The sequence below is a fragment of the Rhamphochromis sp. 'chilingali' genome (genome assembly GCF_963969265.1).
Source record: "Rhamphochromis sp. 'chilingali' genome assembly, chromosome: 6".
NCBI classification, from domain to species: domain Eukaryota; kingdom Metazoa; phylum Chordata; class Actinopteri; order Cichliformes; family Cichlidae; genus Rhamphochromis; species Rhamphochromis sp. 'chilingali'.
This window is the reverse complement of record NC_137933.1, coordinates 12,351,244-12,371,502: the sequence shown is the minus strand read 5'-3', so window position 1 is coordinate 12,371,502 and position 20,259 is coordinate 12,351,244. Positions and strand designations below refer to the sequence as shown.

At 41.6% G+C, this 20,259-nt stretch overlaps 1 protein-coding gene across 8 annotated transcripts in view; it reads left to right on the top strand.

Moving 5' to 3' along the window:
- myo9aa (myosin IXAa) overlaps positions 1-20,259 on the top strand; it is a 100,347-nt gene that overhangs the window by 67,440 nt on the left and 12,648 nt on the right. For 5 of the 8 annotated variants that reach the window (XM_080884979.1, XM_080884974.1, XM_080884977.1 and 2 more), the window contains 15 exons: positions 6-127; positions 1,585-1,726; positions 1,920-2,118; positions 3,190-3,309; positions 4,051-4,095; positions 6,288-6,363; positions 11,220-11,360; positions 11,769-11,808; positions 12,482-12,604; positions 13,707-13,787; positions 14,014-14,124; positions 16,618-16,740; positions 17,260-17,409; positions 17,844-18,154; positions 18,569-20,230. In XM_080884979.1, the coding sequence (XP_080741105.1) occupies positions 6-127; positions 1,585-1,726; positions 1,920-2,118; positions 3,190-3,309; positions 4,051-4,095; positions 6,288-6,363; positions 11,220-11,360; positions 11,769-11,808; positions 12,482-12,604; positions 13,707-13,787; positions 14,014-14,124; positions 16,618-16,740; positions 17,260-17,409; positions 17,844-18,154; positions 18,569-20,230 (3,446 nt within the window). The remainder of the gene's footprint in view (positions 1-5; positions 128-1,584; positions 1,727-1,919; positions 2,119-3,189; positions 3,310-4,050; positions 4,096-6,287; positions 6,364-11,219; positions 11,361-11,768; positions 11,809-12,481; positions 12,605-13,706; positions 13,788-14,013; positions 14,125-16,617; positions 16,741-17,259; positions 17,410-17,843; positions 18,155-18,568; positions 20,231-20,259) is intronic. The other 3 variants (XM_080884976.1, XM_080884980.1, XM_080884978.1) reach the window with 2 other exon arrangements.

Here is a 20,259-nt window from a genome sequence, read left to right as displayed (position 1 = left end):
TGCAGGAGGAATACAGGGCAGAGGGCATCAGCTGGCGAAACATAGACTACATCGACAACACAGGCTGCATCAACCTGATCAGCAAGAAGCCCACAGCGCTGTTCCACCTACTGGATGAAGAGTGCAAGTGAGTATTTATGTCTCCCTACCAGTTTGACTGGTTTACTTCTTTAGAAATTCAGTTTAGCTTTGCTGTAGTAAACTACCTGATAATTCAGCAGGTGCTGAGTACAGGTGACGAGTTCAAATTGGCAGGTGTTATTCTGCAACTGAAAAATCGCTGGTTTCATTACAGCTTGGGATCTTCGTGGTGTTTGATACCTTCCTCCCCCTGCCTTCTCATGTTGATCTTTGTTTTGTCCTTGAAATACTAAAATCAGCGAGGCACTGAACCTAAAGTGTTTCCGCACTGTTGCAGAGTTCCAGCTGCAGAGCTTCTACAGCTGGACAGTGTCCTCTGCACAGGTTTTATATTAGCATGAAATAAAACAGGTGTGAAAAATGCACAATCCCTTCTCGGCCTCCTCGAGCTTGTAGTTTTGGTATTGTGGCGAAACACAGAACTATCGACACAGACAGAGGAACTAGTTTTGTGTAGGGAAATTACTATATGACACACAAACAGCAACCTAGAGATGGACAGAAATAAATTGGAGTACCTAACAGACTCTTGTTTGTCTGAAGGACCACTCACAGCACATGCTAACATCACTGCATCTCTCCTGTCCTTATGAGTGGACAATTTTTCTTTTATGCTCAATTGGAAAACATTGTGCAAGATTCTGAGTGTGATTCCTACTACACTTTATAAGAACATTGACACATTTCAGACAAATACACTTAAATTTTGTCAGATTTCTCTAAATTGTTAAGCAAGATGGAGTTGTCCAGAATCTATACCTGCTAAACCTCAATAAAATATGGTGTTTTCGGGTACATGGCGTTACTGCAACTATTTTACAAGTAATATTTCCTTCTTTAACTCCCTTTATTCTCCATTTGGACATTAAATCAAATTCCTCCTGTTAGGCAAAGCTGGAAGGCAGTGACTCTTTAGCTGCTCTGTTTTCATAGCTCAGGTTTCACCCTGTTCCAAAACCCCTGGTGTCTCATTCTTCCCCTCGCTCCTCTTCCTGTAAGCTGTTGATTTTCTGCAAAATTGCTGGCTCTTGATACTGACGCACTGTAGAGATATATGAACTGAAGTCGGCCTAAAAGGATAATCTTCAACCTGTGGCAAGAGAGGTTAAAATGTCAAAAGTGGTTACAGATCAGATGATATTGGCTTCCCACGTTTCCACCGCTATGCTCTGCTATAATATAATACAGTTGTAGCAACTACACACAGAGTGGTGAAAAAAAATAATATCTTGAATTCATCATGTTCTGTGTGGATAGCATCAGAAATCTGTTGGACATTTTCTGTGTGATTCGTGTTACAGCATTAAGACATAGTTGGCGTCTTGAATCAACTTCATCAAGAGCGTGATTCTCAAGTTTCCTTTCTTGAGGTGTTTTGATATTAAAAACAAATGTAAAACCCGTTTTACTTCAAAGCATATGTTTCTTTGTTTCCTTTCCCAGTTTCCCTCAAGCCACCAACCAGACTTTGTTGGATAAGTTCAAGCGACAGCATGAAGGAAACAGCTACATCGAGTTCCCTGCTGTCATGGAGCCTGCCTTTATTATCCGACACTATGCTGGCAAGGTCAAGTACGGAGTCAAGGTCAGTGCCATCTTCGCTCTCTTAAGAATCTAAGTCTGTCCAGCCAGTATTTTTTTTTTTTTTTTCTTTACATGTGTGACCTTCACAACAGGAATGTAAGTGCTAAGGCAGGAGCTGTAGCACTAAGCTACATAATACTTCTGAACAGTGTTGTGTTTATATATTTATCTCTCTCTCACACGCACGCACGCAGGATTTCAGGGAGAAGAACACCGACCACATGCGCCCGGACATCGTAGCTTTGCTAAAGAGCAGCAAGAACGCCTTCATCTGCGGGCTTATCGGCATCGATCCGTCAGCAACTTTCCGCTGGGCAGTGCTCCGCGCATACTTCAGGGCCCTGGTGGCTTTCAGGCAGGCTGGAAAGAGACACACGCACAAGAAACACACTGGTAAGAACCCACACCAATGCATTAATGGTTGACATACCCTATAGTTAGCTCACTAACCTCTAGCAGTGAGGGAAAGTATGCTCTGTGAAGGGAAGAGATGTTCCAGACTGAGAGGTAAACCTTAGCAAAGCACAAGAAAGCTTATAAAACATAATGTCATCAGAAAAATCTATGCACCTGTCTTACAGTGTCAGGGCACCTGCTCATGCTTCATTTGTACTTTAGGAAATGCTCCATAGCTCACAGTTTAGATAAAAGTTGCCATTACATACTGTACTATACGCCAACCTGCTGTGCGTCTTGGTTCATTATGTTTATCTCAGCCAGGTTTTGGATTCACTATGCAGTCACTGTTCTGTAGTCTATGTGTGCAAAGTGCTGGTAGTTTTGCAGTGTAATGACAGTAGCTCTTGCTCTGTCTCTCTCTCTCAGCTTTGGCTTTCTGTGAATGCCTTCTTTTCCCTTAGATTTTGCTCTAGCTGTACTTCAGATGCAGTAGATGTTGCAAACAGATGTTCTTTCAGTCCTGCCGGCGTATGAATCGGACTTTTGCTCTGCATCCTCTCCATCCTTCCTTCACATGAAGCGTAGATGTTGTAATGTGGACTAGATTTTTCTTTTAGAAGTTAGATATCTTTCACTTGTCTTTAGATATCTTTTAGAAATCTTTTCAGCTAAACTAAAGATATTGTGTCACCCAAAGGAATCTTGAACATGTCTTCTAAACCATCTCTATACAGACGCAGTTTTGTTCTTAAATTTATAAATTTGAATGCTACTGCTATCTTATAATAGAATATGTTCACTGGATAAACCACTAGAAGACGATGTATAGAAATGCCTTTGGGGGGCAAACACCTATATAAAGACAGGTCTCTCTACTGCTGCCGCCAACGTCAGTTTTGAATGTCAATCATCTTCTCTTGCACAGGTATCTCTCCAGTAGACGACTGAATTTCTTGATCTCATCTTCTTCGCTGTCTAATCTGTCATTTCTCTCTCTCTCTTTTTCTTGTGTATTTTTCTGTCTTCTCTCTCTTTTTTTTTTTCCTCTTGTTTTGCTTCTCCAAGGGCATGATGAAGCTGCTCCCTGTGCAGTATTGAAAAGTACGGATAGTTTTAGCTTTCTGCATCACCCTGTGCATCAGAGAAGCTTAGAGATCCTGCAGAGATGCAAAGAGGAGAAGTACAGTAAGGCTGCCAATACAATAACTCCTCCTACTTTCATCTGATACCATGACTAGGGGAAACTATAGGGAGAGGACCGACCAACGTTTACTACTTTTCTAGGCCAAGTAAAGCCAAACGATACCAATAAGAATATACAAACATAAAGAGGCACCATTCCTGCGTTGTGATTTGATTTAGGATGCTTACTTTAGGACTAGATGCTTGTTGGTCTCTACTCTCTTTGTCTCCCCTTTTTTCTCTTTAATGCACCTGCATGTGTTTGTTCCTGTCTTGCATGCTCTTCACTTGTATTCTTACACTGTGCTAGTAAAAGGCATGCAAAGAACTGCATTTTAATCTTGCTCTGTCAGCGAACTTTGGTGATGGAAGCAACACCTCCAGGTTTCCACCACTTTTTTTTTTTTAGCAATAGCACATTGCTCCACTGTCATATACAATTTTGTCTGTTGGGTACTGGATATAGTTGCTTGTCCACCAAACGATTGTCTAAAATCAGCTGTTTTCCACTGTCACTAACCCCACATCAGCTGGTGATGGTGATCAAAGACCAAGGGGTGTGTCTGGCATAGCTGGGGACACAGATGTGTACATTCATATCACTAACTGGCTCAGAGGCATCTTTACATTTGGTGCTGGACATACAGCCGACCTCACACACTTTTCACAAGGGTCACTTTTCTTCTACAAACATTTCATGACACTCAAATGTCTTTTTTGTTGTTGTCTTGTGCCACCCTGCAGCTCCAGATGAGAGTGAAAATGTACAAAGTGATGAAAGTGAAAACGGTACATTGTCGAAGAGTGCTTTATGAGTAGGCTAACACACCTTAGAGTTGTAGGATTTCAGCACTGTGATTGATTGGCTGTAGGTTCAAAACAAATCTTGGAATATGATATACGTTAGTACAAATTTATCACTACCAAAGCCCACCATTGCACTGTAGTGATGTAACAAAGCAGCTGTAGCTTGTATATAAAATATAGATGTAGCCTCTGGGTCTGAACAGTGAAGCCAATGTAGAAACGCTGTCAGTGTAGCATTGAACTAAATTAGGGCTGCCACGATTAGTCGACTAGTCACGATTATGTCGACTGTCAAAATCGTCGACGACTAATTTAATAGTCGACGCATCGTTTGAAGCTTTGTAAGATCACAAAGGACGCAGGAATGAGTAGTAGGATTTAAGGGTGTAATAACGGACTGAAACAGAAGATGGCAGCACTGCATGTACAAGGATGCCAGCTGCCGTTAAACCCCGAAGAAGAAGAAGCTGTGTCCCAGAATTCATAGCGCAGCCCAGCGCAGTTGTCAACAATGGCGGCAGCTAGTTAGTTTTAACTTTACTCCTATTATTCTTTCTGGGTCACAAAATAAACGTTTAACATATTTTCAGGCGAGAATGTAGCTGTGTAAACCTCAAATATCTGCTCAGTTTATCAAGACACCACATATTTTCAAAAGCTCTCCGACGTTTTCGGAGACGTCTGTTACCCACTAGCTCGTTAGCTAGGCGGGGGCAAGGCTAACTAGAGCCGTGAGAACACCGGACTCCCTGCAAATCGTTTTCAAACCCACCACTGTCTTTTGCTACTCAGGTTAAACATGATATATAAGTCACTTAGATAACTTAAAATGTTATTGTTTGGCTTTCTTTAGTATTTTATTTGTTCCTGAGTAAATCGGTTTGGCTAAGATTAAAGTTATAGTTTTTGCACAGCTAAATAAACTTCAAGCAGACAGCTGATCATCAGAAGTTTGAGACGCTGGATAATATACTCCGGTGTCCTGTTATATTTTAGAAAGCAAGGAGTTTATTAAACTTCACCGAAACAATCTGCAAATTTCATTAAAAATTAATAAACTACCATCTTGTCTTTATTTTTAGTTAGCACAAACACTTCAAGCTGTAAGCTAATGATAGTTATATAAGACCAGATGCTGCTGGTGCAATAAGCTGTACGCTGTACGTCCAATGGATGATGATCTGATTAGTCGACTAATCGCAAAAATAATCGGTGACTAGTCGACTATCAAAATAATCGTTTGTGGCAGCCCTAAACTAAATGTTTAATCCTTGGGATGTCTTAATATAAGAAAAACATGTGCTACAGTAAAAACCCGTTTATTCCTTATGACAAATGTGTAAAATTACAGAATAAGTTCTGGTAGCTCATTATCCACACAGGGCTGCATTTATTAAAAAACTGTGTTTTGATTAATTCACAGATGAATTATTTTTAGCAGCATAGAACCACTATTAAACAAGAAATGTTTATGGTAGATGGTAGTGAAAAAACAAGAAATCTTCTGTGATTTGATTGTTTATCTATTATTTAACTACTTTGGTGTAGTAGGAATGGCAGTGGGGGAGGTCTTTAATTCAGACTCTATACCCTCCTTATCTAAGCCTTCCAGTGGGCCAGATTAGTCTTTGCCAGGCCGAATCTGGCCACCGGGCCTTATGTTTGAGTCCTCTGTTTTTGGACAGCAATTTGATTGGCTTTTTTTTTTTTTTTTTTTTTTTCCCCCCCAGTCAAATCTATCACTCACTTTCAAAACACAAAGATGTCAGGAGACAAAATGTTCAGTTCAAGACTTTTCTAACCATGACACGACATCAGTGGCTACATCTATCCTTTATATAAAGTATGGAAAAGTAATCCGAATCAAGTAATCAAGTATTTTAAATTGCCAATCATGGTATTAAACAAACCTACAGGCCAGACTAAACTAAATAATGCTTCAGTATCATCTCACATCATTCAGCACTAACAACCTTGCTATTAACCGCACAAATCTGTGTTAAATGTTACTTCAGCTGCAGTATTTCCAATTTTAAAAAAGGCACATAACAGTCACTGCAGTAACACTTGAGTGTCACACGGTGTCAGAAGTGTGTTTTTTCTCTAGAATGGTTTTGTGTGTAGTGTTTGTGCGTGTTCTTTCACATGATGCCAACATGTTTATTCGTGATCAGGTGTGACTAGAAAGAGTCCACGTACGCCACTCTCAGACCTGCAGGGAACCAACACCATCAATGAAAAATCACCACGGTAAGTGGCCATGTTGTAAAATGTTGTCAGCAGAGTAGTGTGTTGACTCTGGTGGTATTATATCCCAAAGTGCCTCTAACGCATCCATCAGTGAATGTGTCTGTGTGATAGTCGTCTTTCCCCCAAAATATTAATAGAAATTACTTGAATGCTGTTATTGTGGCATTTTGTGGCCACAATGAGCAAAACATTGATATTGTGACAGTCCTAATTGTGTGTCCTACATGCAGTGGTAAGGATATTTGCCTCCCAGCATTGAGAGAGACATTGGATGCCTTTAAATAAATGGACGCACGTGCTTGTGACCCTGAGCGTTGGTCTCGTACCCCTCACTGACACTTTCTGTAATTAGCTGTGGACTGTGAGATTTGCAGCAGCACAGAGGGATTCATGCAAGTCAGCTTTTGTTACACAGGAGATCATTATGGAGCTGGTAACCCCCCCACCATCATCATCCTGCCTCCTCTTCCTCCTCCACGCTCCCCTCATCCTCCACATGCTAGGAGAACACTAAACCCCTTGCAGCTGCTTCCTCGGTGATGTAAAGTTGGAGCTATGCATCAGAGAGAAGTGCCTGGGGAGTAATAAATGTTCGGACCCTGCAGGGTGCATATCAGCTGGACAGAGCAGTGTTTTATGAGACTCTCTGAGACACTATGGAGATAAACAGTCACTACAGAAGCCATACTGTACTATCACCATTTGCAGAGATAGATGATCAACTGAGGAGAAAATCTCCCTTATATGGTGAACCAGGTCCATACAGAAGATTTATGCTTTACTTTGTTTCGTGACGCAAAAAAATATTTTCTGATTTTGGCCATGTAGGGATGGAGTGCAAAGATTTTGATTGATACTTACACACTGGAGGTTTGTGGTTTTTCTACAGAAATTTATCATCTTGTAATGTAATGCTGACTGGTTGTACAAATCATCTGCATTTCTCCCCTTGGACTGTGCAGACATAACCTTGTGTTGATGATGGTGGAGGAGCATCCTTTGGGTCTCATCAGTGACCTCCACAGTAAGAAATGTGGTGGAAAGAATGCCCCTGTTTTTTTTTGTTTTTTTTCCCCCGTCTTCTTCTTCTTTTTTTTTTCTTTTTTTTTTGGTACTTCCGGATTCAAATTTTCATCTTGATGTCCAATACAGTTCAGAATTAACACATGGATTTTTGAGCAAAAAAATTAAGTCATCTGTTTTGTGCATCATCACTATTTTTAAATCAGAATGAACTACACTGGTCGAGTAAGTTCTAACAATTTGACTCAATTTAGGTTACACCCATGTGATGCTTTAATCTAAACATACATGCTACTGCAGACTATCAGTTTATATTAGCATGCTAATATCTGCTTATTAATATACAAATTAAAGATACTGATGAGGCTGTATGAGAACGTCTTTAGCTTTACATAACATACCAGATTGTGCTAATGAGATAAAGTTGTTGGATGAGTAACAAGTCAAAGGTTTTCATCCTGTTTAGACCCTGAAAAAACATAATTTCTCTTGCAATCCATCCAATTCGTGCAGAGATAATTCATTTTTGGACCAAACTTGCTAAAATGGTTCCAAGAGCTGAATATTTGTTCCTTCTTGTGCAACAAAGATGCTAAACACAATAACACAGTAAGCGCAGACGCTGCGGTTTGGTTGTTTTAGTTTGGATATCGCCCAGATCTGCTAATCACACAGGTTATTTTTTACTCAGTATTTAAGCAGTGGACGTTAAGAGTCACTTTCAAACCAAGCAGGCAGCCCTGCAGCAGAAACTCTTCTCTTCTAACTGTTCAGTGGTTGTACCGAATTTGGTTACACACACACACACACACACACACACACACACACACACACACACACACACACACACACACACACACACACACACGTGTCCCACCTGGTTTTCTCTTTATGAATGATTCAACCTCCGGGTAATAACATACTGTGAATCAGCGAGCATATCTTGCTGCTGTAGTCTGTGTGTAATAATGTGTGGCCTGTAACACATGTGGAGGAATTCTTGTAAACTCATGAATGATGAACGGGAAACAAAACAGCGCACCTCAGTGGGTCTGAGGAAGCATGAGATAACCTTTAACTGCCACAGCTGTGCTCTGTTCTGAGTAGTGATGGAGATCGTCTTTGTTTACTTGTCTTTCGTTACCCCGCTTTCATTTTTGCTATGGGATAAAAACCAAAACAGTCTGATGGGTTTTAACCATGACTTTGGGGCTTCAGTAAGGGATTTCTGTACAAGAGATTCATTCTGTCTTCTGGAAAAGGGAATGAAAATTACTTCCTCTATTTAACTTAGATCACACTATTTAAAAGTACCAAAAGGACAAAGCCACACAACCATGCGTTTGCCGCTGATTTCTAAACTTTCAGTATTCGTTGTTTAACGTCTCATCTGACAAACCAAGTGCAAAGGAAAACAGTGATTTCTAAACAGATGTTTGGAAACTGTTGTGGTAAAATAAAGAAACACTACAGTGGTGGCATAGATCTTAAGACATGTTCAATAGCTCAATGACTTATCAAGTAAACTTTTTACGGTAAGGAGCAGGTTGTTGCCGATAATCCTTTAGGTTATATAAAATATGTAAGGGGGAAAAAGCTAGATTCAGCTAGATTAAAGTTGGAGAATCAGTGACTGACACTGCCTGGTTTATTATTTGTGTTTCTTATTTTTGACAGTTTTAATTATTAGTATATATTTTATGGACCCTGCAAGCTTGACAAAGAAGGGATGAAATAACTGATTTTATAGACAGCGTCATGAATGGCAAGGTGAAGACTCAAATACAGACTCACCTGCAGACAGATGTAAGCAAAAAGCGCACTATTAGTTCAGCTGATTTCACAGCCCAGAATTATATAGTCCATGAGATGGAAACCAAAAACCAGAGCATTTCAAAAACACACGGGAATGGGAAGATACTGAGACAAACACTTAAGGGAAGACAACACTATATACCCACATAGCAAGCCGGCACTGCTGGCTGACTTCTAGCATGATAAGACGTATGTCAACCAGATGTGGGCCAGGGCTGGCATAGATGGCACTGTCTATGTGATGCATTGCCACACCTGGCTGGTTTGTAGTTTGGGTTATGGGGCCCAGGCCCATTGAAAACAGGTCTGGCCCGGATCTGGCATCAAGCTGGGACTTCTGACTGACTGATGTCATGGCAGAGTGTATGTCAACTAGATGTGGGCCAGGTCTGGCAATGATGGCACTTTGTTATGTTCCTATTTTCCTATTTTAGTTAGAAGACTCAAATGCCATGTTGCAACACTATACTGCTATGGTAGCCAGCGTTTCAAATGCAGGTTTGACAGGTTTGTGAGTGTACACTTTATCCAAAACCTAGTGACGGTTTACTCATGCACAGCCAGCGGGTGGCTGTAACTCAGGAGGTAGAGCAGGTCACCTTCTAATCAGAAGGTCAGTGGTTCAATCCCTGGCTCCTCCAGTCTGCATGTCAGGAGTGTGAATGTGTATGAATGTAGTTAGGAGGCACTCAGTTTAGAGAAAGTTTGTGACTGGGTGAATTTGGTATGTTGTGTAGCACACTTTGAGTAATCCGAGAGAGTAGAAAAGCGCTTTATAAGAATCAGCCCATTCACTGTCTAAACAGTTTTACATGTTACTTTTGCACTATTACGTTCCAGCACATGTTGTTATTACATGGCTTGATTAAGGTACACATTAGGCTGACATCTGGGACCAGAGCTGAAACTGTTCTGGGCCAGCACAGGGCCAGCAGTGTGTCTGCAACTGGCCCGTGGCTGCACACAACTTACACATGGCCCTCATACCACAAAGAATGACAGCCCTTTGGTGGCCCAGATCAGGTTTGCCAAAGGTAATCCACACATGGGCCAACACAGGACCACCACTGTGTCTGCAACTGGCCTTGTGCTGACCCATGTGTGGGCCACATCTGGCAAACCAGATCTGGGCCACCAAAGGGCCGTCATTCTTTGCGGTATGTGGGCCATGTTTAAGCACATTGTGTGGGCCAGATCTTGGCCATACCAATTTTGCTATGTTGGTAAACACATTAAGGTTATTAAAGAAAGTGGACATAACTGAATAAGAAGATGGAGGAGGAAACCAAAGACAATGAAAAAAGATGGGATTAAAATGAAAATATACACTAGAGACAAGTAACCAATCAAAATAAAACAGGAAGTTAGAAGCCAAACAGGGAGAAACAGACATGTGAATGAACTTAACCTACAGGAACTGACACAAGAGGATGAGACAGAAACTGCTGAGAGAACAAACATTAAAACTAAACTACAACAAGAACTACAAGCTTAAAAAATGCTAATGAAAACGGGGAGAAAAATTAACCAAGGTATGAACAACAAACATAAAATTCATCCTCCGAAGGCAGTCAGACCTCTGCTCCCGACGGTGCGTCTACATCTATTGTAGTACTCTTTGTTTAGCACACACTGTAAATATAAAATATTGGACTTCCACAGTACATCCCTCAGGTACTCTTGATCAGCTTCAAGTGAACAAAGTAAAAGTAATAAATGTATTTCAGAAGATATTCTACGCAGGCTAAAAAAGTAAAGTTACAACAAGACATATTTCTTAGTTTATGGGAATAGATGGCTGTGATTAATTGGAAAAAAAAAATTGAGAACTAACTGCTCAAATTGTTTTGTATTGTATTGCTTTTAATTAATAAATGTATGAAACTATTAATGATGTATAGAATTATTATTATTATTATATAGAGATCAACATAGATTTAAAGTTTGATTTGCTTTAAAAGATGTCTTTTATTTTTTTATTTTCAAATTATTCACTGGTCTGTATGTTTGGTCTGAAGGGGTTCCCCAGGGCTCGGCTGGAACGGGCGCGTGGGTAGACAGAGCCGCTTATCATCCAGCAGCTCTACTGCAGAAGATGATGGCATCTTTCTCAACTCTACCAGCAGCAAACTCCTGGAGAGAGCCCACGACATCCTCATGTCAGTATCGAGATGCTATTTTCTTTTCTGCTCTACAGTAATTTGTTATTTTGGTTAGCACTGCAGTCTAGACACAAGTAAACCCTAAAGTTCAAACATCTGTCCTGATGAAGTCTCCTCCAGCAATGACTACATTCCTGCAAGCTCAGTCAGTGCTGATCTCTAGTTGAACCTGACCTCTAAACCCCTGTATGGCAGAGAGCAAGTGAAGGAGAATTTCTTTCCCCTCAGGGATCAATAAAATTCTGCTTTATTGACAGGAATATGACATATTTAGGAAAAAATCTGAAATTATAGGTTGTTTTGTTGACCAGACTTAAAAAAGAAAAGACAAACCCACCTGTCTCACTTGCTGATTTAAAGAACTGCTGAACTAGATTTTCAGTTTTTGTTTTATTTTTCTTCCAGGAGGAACAAAAACTACAAATCTAAGCCCGTTCTTCCAAAGGTACAGTGCACAGTATTTTTCAATTTACCCTTATAGGTCACAGTGCATACAGACAACAGGCATAAAGTCACCATGACTTGTTCCCCAGGGCTCTGTCCTGGGGCCACTCCTGTTTACTATACATATATATCACCAGTCTTGAATTTAAGCGTTTGGATATTTAATTTTTATACAGAAAGATATGGTGATCTGCTTCCGAACAGTACCAGGCTCTTTAGCAGTTGAAATATTAAAAAAACAAATACTGAAAACAGCAAAGCAAAACATGCACTATTTTTAAATGCAAAATCAAAAGCACTAAATATCCCATCTGTTGGTGCTTCTCTAAGATTGAGTTTGTATGTGAAACCACTCTGAGCTTTATAAATAGTTTTAGATAAGTCTGTCTTGATATGTGTCCATCTTGCTTACTGAGGAACATCCTTCAGATGAGTATCAGAAGAAGGACTTACTGCTCCTGTCGGTTCCTATAGCCTGTACTGGAAAAAGTGAGCTTCTCTCACTAAACCAATTTTAAATGAGTTGAAGGAAAGTAAATATAGCTGTAGAGGATTTTAACTGACTCTTACGTATGTATTTTTCAATCTTGGCGACCCTTTTATTTGCTAAATACAAATTAAATAGATGGTACTTCTTATATTATTAACTGACTCTGACATTATTATTGTTGCAGCATTTACTCAATGTGAAGTCACTGAAGTACCTCAACAATCTGACGCTTCACGACCGCATCACCAAGTCATTGCTGCACCTCCACAAGAAGAAGAAACCACCCAGCATCAGCGCACAGTTCCAGGTCTCTCTCTCTCTCTCACACACACTCTCTCACACTCACACACACACACACACACACACACACACACACACACACACACACACACACACACACACACACACACAGAAAGCAGTCGCATACAGAGCTCAATAATTTGCTTCTCAGTGCTTCTCACAATAAAAATCTCACCAGGGTGAGATTGAGCAGGCTGGAGGAATCCCCTCCCAGCTGTGAACGTGACTAAAACAAGGTGTGTCCATTTGATGGCTTAGTTTATTTTAGTGCAGCCTTTACTGCTCACTGTCTAATCCTGGATCCAGTGTGTGTGAGGTGTCTATCATGTAGTTACCCACACCCAAAAGTCATATTTGTATGACATCGTGTCTGGTAATAAAATATATTTGATTTAGTGAAAAATAAAAACACACAAACACACCCTTTGGAAAATTCTTCACAAAGAATGAACAGAGGCACAGCTTCCAGTATCAGTATCAGAATGATTCGGTGCTCTTCAGGTCCAAAATGTCTGATAGGAGCTAGCATTGTTAGCTAGTAACACACAAAAGGCTGAGAACAAATTCCAGAGAGCAAAATTTTCTATTTTCTTCCCAAGTTCTTTGAACGTGAACTGTGTGCTCTGGCTGTTGGAGGTAGAGACGAGCGCTGAGGCCCCTCTGGCAGGCAGCCCTGGCCCCTGTGTGTGGATGACTTCACTTTCCACATCCTGTGCTGCACTGAGTGCTTTAATCTCCCATGGAGGGGGAGGAGACTGAATTCCTTCTGCCACTGAATTATCGCGCACACATGCTGACACACATGTGCATGTGTTTACACACACACACACATACAATGACGGCACATGGAAATGTTGCACACATGTCTTTGTCCTTTTTATTTCCAGTCTGCATGCTAACATAGACTTGTTGCTGGTAATTATGATCCCAGGCAGATACTTTAATCTTGCAGCACAAGAGCTTTGCTTGCAAATGGACCAGTTACTTATAGCTGACAACAGTCACCTGACTTTGACTTCTGCCTGTCAAACAGCTGTGAAGTGAGCCTCAGCTCGTTATCTTCTTCTCTGTTAATTCTAATATTTTGGTTTTTGTGTCTTGTCCTCTAGGCCTCTCTCAATAAGCTAATGGAGACTCTGGGTCAGTCTGAGCCTTATTTTGTCAAGTGCATCCGTTCCAATGCTGAGAAGGTACAGTGTGCTCCCTCCAGCCTGCGGCCACTTTGACTGTTTCGGTGTAGTTTTCAAAGCATTACTTATTTCCTTTGAAGTTTGGACCTTTTTTTTTTAAAGCTGTTTATCATTTTCCCGTCGTCTCTCTGCAACCTCTGCTGCCTGTCGCTCTTCCTTTTTTTTTTAACACCCCCCGATGCCTCCTTTTTTTTTCTCCCTCTCTTGCTTTCTTTCTCTCTTTCAGCTGCCCTTACGGTTTAACGATAACCTGGTGCTGAGGCAGTTGCGTTACACAGGTATGCTGGAGACAGTACACATCCGGCAGTCGGGTTACAACATCAAGTACACTTTCAAGGTAATACACTCAATTACACTGTGTATACTCTTCAAGCATCTGGTTACGCTTCATAATAACCACTTAGAGATGGGTAAAAGGTGTCCTTTAATGTCAATAACAACCCCAAGTCTGTTGTGGGTTTGGCTGAAGTATTTTATAACCCAGAGTGGTTGGGCTCACTGCTCTATCCATCCATCTTCCTAACCTCTTGTTCAGTTAGGGATCCTTTAATTAGTGATTACGGATTGTTAATGTACTTTCCCTTAATTAAAATTCAACATTTAATAGGAATGATTAACCAAAAAAATAGTAATGTAGTACAGAAAAAGTTACTTGTGACTAAACCAGGTACAGTACAATATAAAATATATTTTAAGATAGATCATTTTTTGTTAGACAAACGAATAATGGAAGTAAACATATTTTATACAATCACTAATAATTATAATTTTGGTTTTTTTTAAAGTAAAATAACTCTCAAGAACTCAATTTACAACCCTATCTTTATAACCGTCATTTATTGTTTTGTTTTTTTTTTCTTTGGATGCAACATGTTGCTTTCATCATAAAAATCATGTAAACTTTATGAGAGAATGATGGAAGATCTGTCTTTAATCTGTCCTATGATACCCGATTATGTGCTTTCCATAATAAACTAAAAGGTTTGCAGCAAAACTTTTCGTTATTAAGTTATTTGTCTTGACAAAGGCCTGCAGACCTACAGAAGACACTATTCATAAATTTTCTCAGGCTGAGCATTTACCCTGATTAGTGAACTAATCTGTGTAAAACTGAAGCTCCCCTTTAAACACTGTTCATTTCCCGAATCTCCCCTTCTTGCGTTATTTTGCGATCTTTGTCGATAAATGCCAAAGATCTTAATTTCCAGAATGCACTGAAAGAGCCAGTTGCTAAAAGTTCAGCAGTAGATCATAGCTACGCAGGCCAGAGTGCTGCTGAAGCGCTCCTGAGCCAAAACTTAAACAACACTCATGTTTCCACAAGTGCAGGCGCCAGCCATGAATTCATCTCCAGGAAACTTGTCGGTGATGTTGCTTCATTTGGGGGTTCATTGTATGTTGTGTCATGAGGGACTTATGAGGGATGTGATGTGGCAGCCATCTTTAACCACACTGGCTCTCATAGGAATGATGTCAACCCTGTAAGAAATGTGACTAATAAAGCAGATGAAGTTAGATGCAGATTTGGGAGTGGCTCACTCCTACCTCAGTTTTTTTTTTTCATTTGCTTTCCATGTTGTGGAGGCGTGTAACCAGTATAGTTTTATTATTTAAGATCTTTACTGCCAGGATTCCTAAATAGTAATTTCAGAGGCATTTTAACATAGGTGACTCTTTAAGTTTGTCCAAATGTCAGATGTTTAAAGTGAGAAAATGCTCGATTTAAAGAAAAAAATGAAATCATTTTGAATTTGATGGGAGCAACTTTTCTCAAAAAGGCTTGGACACGCCACGGTTACCAATGTGCAGCATCCCCTCTTCTTCTAACAAGAGTCTGTAAATGAACAGTTTTCCACTTTGCCCCAGATGAACTTTACCCCAGAGAAGACAGCAGGTTTTCTAGATCATGCTCACATATGGCTTCTCTCCATGGCAGAGCTTTGCTCAGCTTTGTGAATGGCACTGTGACCTGTTTCTGGACATGTTCTTGAGTCCATGCAGTGATTTCCATGTTTTTAATGCAGTGCCACCCAGGTCCCACAGATGTATGAATTTCTAATCAAGTAGCTCAACTTTTATTTTTATTTCTTGGATGCATATAGTTATAGTTTTAACCTTTACCCTACCAACTAGCTCTTCAATCAATGCGAAATAAAATTTCCAATAAAATTTGTAATGCTACTATAAAAACAGCTTACTTTCTATATGTTCATATCATTATGGCTTTAAGTCTAACATTTAGTTTATAATACCAGTGAGCTGGTATTTCGATGACCTCACTTTGATAATTTTAGCATCAGAGTTGGTCATTTACCAAAAATTCTCCCAAACATATTGAGTGCTGCGGTCAGCTGTAATTAGAAATATCTTGAGCATGGGATCATTTTGGAGGACTCTGCTGTTCAGAACAGAGGCTCTACTTTGTCCCCTGCTTTCCGAAACACTCCCCGTGCTTGTAATTGTATAAACACAGCATCTGTTTCCCTGTCAACCCCCTACAGCCCAGGGTGCAGACTGTATTGACTTCAGACAATGAGCCTCAGTTTGAAGAGTGGGAGTTCAGCATATTTATACCATGATGTTTGAGCTTAACTACGGATGACATGGATTTTCACCTGAAACCACATGATGCTCGACAGCATTTTTTAAAATGTTGCTGTTCCTGTAAGAAGGGTGTCTCGTTTCAGTCTGGAGACATATTTTAAATTAATCCCCACTAAAGTGAAACATCTCTGTACAGGAATCTTGTGACTTTTAAAAAATTAAAATCCAGAACATAACAGAGCTGTGGGATGCATCTCATTAATATCTGTCCTTGTTTCTTTGATAGGACTTTGTCCACCACTTCAGTGTGCTGCTTCCAGAGGGCACCAGTGCTACCAGAGAGGGCATCCAGCAGTGCCTGGACCAGCTAGACCTAAAAGCAGATGGATATCAAGTTGGAAAGACAAAGGTAATCCTTCTCCCTTCTTTTCTCCAGATCTTTTATATCAGCTTAAAAACTGTCGAGGCTATTTCTGATGTGTGTTACATTTTCTGTGTACATATCCATGATATGAGAGTCATTCACTGAAAAAAATGTGAGGTTTTTACATTGTTTCAACTGATTTCTTTAGTTTTTTTTAACAGTTAAATACAAGGAAAACCGTGACTGGTCAAGGACATTATGGATGGGGAGTCGGGATAAACTCATTAAAGAATCCTCTTTAATGAGGATTTAAAAAAAGAAATATGAGTGTCACATATTTGGTATTTTTGTCTAGGGTATGAATGGGGCATGATAGAGGAGTGCATGTTTCTGGGATGGTGTCTATATAATTAGAGGGTCATTCTTGACATTCTTGTGACCACATATGCATCCAAGGCTTTCTGAAGCATGTGTGTTTGCTTGTAATTGATTTTTTTTTTTTAAAGTTTTGTCTCAATAAGTGTGGATGCCCTGTACTGACTCCATCACGGCTCCTCCCCTCAGGTGTTTCTGCGGGAGGCTGAGCGTCAGCAGCTGCAGGCCTTCCTCCACAAGGAAGTTCTGAGACTCATCGTCATGCTGCAGCGGCGATTCAGAGCCCAGCTGGAGAGGAAGCAGTTTGTCCGGATGAGAGAAGCAGCGGTCTGCATCCAGGTATAGTACAGCGCTCTTCCCCGTCACTCCTTTCATCTCCATCTACTTTGCATCAGTCATTTCCTTATGTCTGAGTTCTTACTATAGAATTTGTGAGATTTTTAATTTTGTTTTGTTTAATTTTATGCCTATATCAGGCAAAAGGGTCTGTGTATTGTAACTGAAAATGAATCACAGCCCATTGTCCTCTTTGTTCTATGTAATAATGTGTTAAGTACAGTGCAAAGTTTGCAAAAAGAATATGAACGTACGTGGAAGAACACCTCACTCACAGATGATATTGTCAGCCACCTCCTTATGCCAACTATTGTAATTTCCTTCATTTGACACTCCCAGTTAAAAAGAAAAAAAATCGAAGTCCACTTTGAACGAAGGTGCTTGTACATTATTGGATTAGTTGTCTTCGATGAGCATGAAAGATGTTTTCATTACAGAGATGGTGGCGCTCTGTCCGGTCCATAGACGAGGAGGATGACGACTATGACCTCAGTGTCCAGGAGGGGGCAGCTTTGTGTCTGCAGAAACACTGGCGAGGTTACAGAGATCGTCAGAGGTTCAGGCTGTGGAGGGCGGCTGCTCTGGTGCTACAGAGGGCATGGAGGTTCTGGCTCCGTCGGCGCTGCACGGCAGCTCTGGTCATTCAGGCAGCCTGGCGCTGTCACCGAGCCAGAGAAGCCGACTTGCGCCTGTATGCTGCTGTGATACAACTACAGGCAGTTTGCAAAGGCTTCCTCACCAGGCGAAGGTAAGCCATGCACCTGTTTATAGAAACTTCAGGTATATAAGCATTTTAAAAGGGTCAATACTCTGAAAATAGCTTCTAAGAGTAGATGACTGTGTGATTTTTATTTTTTTTCTCCCCCCTCTAAAGCTGGTTAAAAACCAGATTAATCTTTGCACACAGCTCCTGCCATGTATTTGGGCATTGTTCAGGCTAGGCTTGGTACATGTAACAGCATAGAATTACGCAAGCAATCCGTCCCAAAGCAGCTCTACAGCTGAGCTGCTGTGAGCTCAGAATTTGTGTATGAGACTCCGACACCGCTGAATGTTCGAGCTAGATCAAATTTGTCATCAGTAACTTTACTTGTACAAAGAGTGATGAAAGATGTTAGATGTTTAATTTACGTTAACACAGTAATACTTTCCTGATTGTCAGCTTCAAGAAACTAAGAGAGCAGAAACTCAGGGCGAAAAGGGAGCAGCAGGAACAGCTCCTTCAGCTCCAGAATGGCCAGGTGAGCCTCTCGCAAGACGAGGAGGAGGAGCCACAAGAAATAATTATGGGACTGGACCTCAGCACTTGGGAGGATCGTTCCTACGAACAACGAGAAAAGAGCCTCCAGGAGGTGGTTAAGGAGGCAGGAGGAGAAGATGCTGCGACAAAAGAGAGCCCCTCCAAAACACAAACTGAAGCAGCAACTTCAGTACCAGCACCCTCTGTGACGGTGCGAGAAAGGGCTAGGACTGCAGATGAACCTAGCCAGAGAACCACCCGGGCCAAGAGAGAGAGCCGGCGGATGAGAGAGTTGGAGCAGGCCCAGTTCAGCCTGGAGCTTCTCAAAGTGCGGGCAAATAGCGGCGGAGCAGCGTCCCCGTGCGAAGACCGGCGCTGGTCTCTTGAGCTGGTGCCTCCTGCAAGCCCACCTCTGCTTTCACCCCAAGGCACACCTGACAGCCAGAGCTCCAAAGGCAGCTTTGAGCTTCTCATGATGGATGAGGAGCCACCAAAGGCCAGAGAAGAGGTGACAGACATTGAGGACCCCTTCTCCCCTCTCCCGCCAGTTTCTCCAGTTTCAGACCCTAAGGTGGATGTTGTTTCAACAAGCCCCAAGCCAGCGGAACCATACAGGACAGAGCTTTCTGATACTGTTGCCCACCAAGGCAGCCCGATCAAAACGGACCCCGCCCATGTAGATCCGCCCAAAGTCGACTACCTCCCAACCTTTTATGTCCCTGCTGGTGAGGGCAGCGCAGTAATCTCCCATTCTGCTGCAGAATCTCAACAAAGCAAAGATGCAGCCGTCTCCACAGCCACATCAGTCATCAACAGAAGAGAGTCAACACGGCGCCCAGTGGTGGTGGTCATCAGTATGCAGAAAGAAATACCACTAAGTGAGGAGCTGAGTAACGCTGTCCGCCCCTCTGTAGAAGTTCGAGATTCTACAGCCCAGACGGGCGACTTAACACCTGCATCAAAGAAACCAGACAGACCTGCCGTCCCTGCTCCCACCTCAGTGCCTCAAGCGGACCAGGCTGTCATAGAGAAGCTGGTGCGCCTGAACGAGGAGAAGGAGGAAAGGCAGCGTAATCAGCAGCAGCAGAATGAAAAGGAGATGATGGAGCAGATAAGACGTCAGAAAGAAGTGCTGGAGAAGCAGCGTCTCTACTTCGCTCAGTATGAAAGAGATATGTTTGAGAAACAAAAAGACGAGGCTCTGCTCAAGATAGAGCAGAGTCGACAGAGCGGACAAGATGTCAGTGGAACCGCAGCCTCCAGGAAGCCCCTCAGACCCATTTCGGTGCTGGTTCAGAGAGCAGCAGGGGAGGTTCCTCATACCAGGACGCTGTCAGACTCCACTGTTCCTCAACCCCAGCAGCCTCCACCACCTGCTTCTCCTCCTACAAAAATTCACATGGAGAATAAGCCAGTTCCCGAGGGCTGGGCACCCAAACTCACACTAGAGTCCAGAGACAGGGGAGGAATTAAAGAGAGAGCAACTGCCAAGAAGCCACCAAGCGATCAAGGCACTGCTGTTGGTATGAGAGATAAGCCTGGCAGCATCTTCTTCTCTCCAAATGACAAAGTGACATTTGCAAAGTGAGTACCAAATTAAACTATTTATGCAT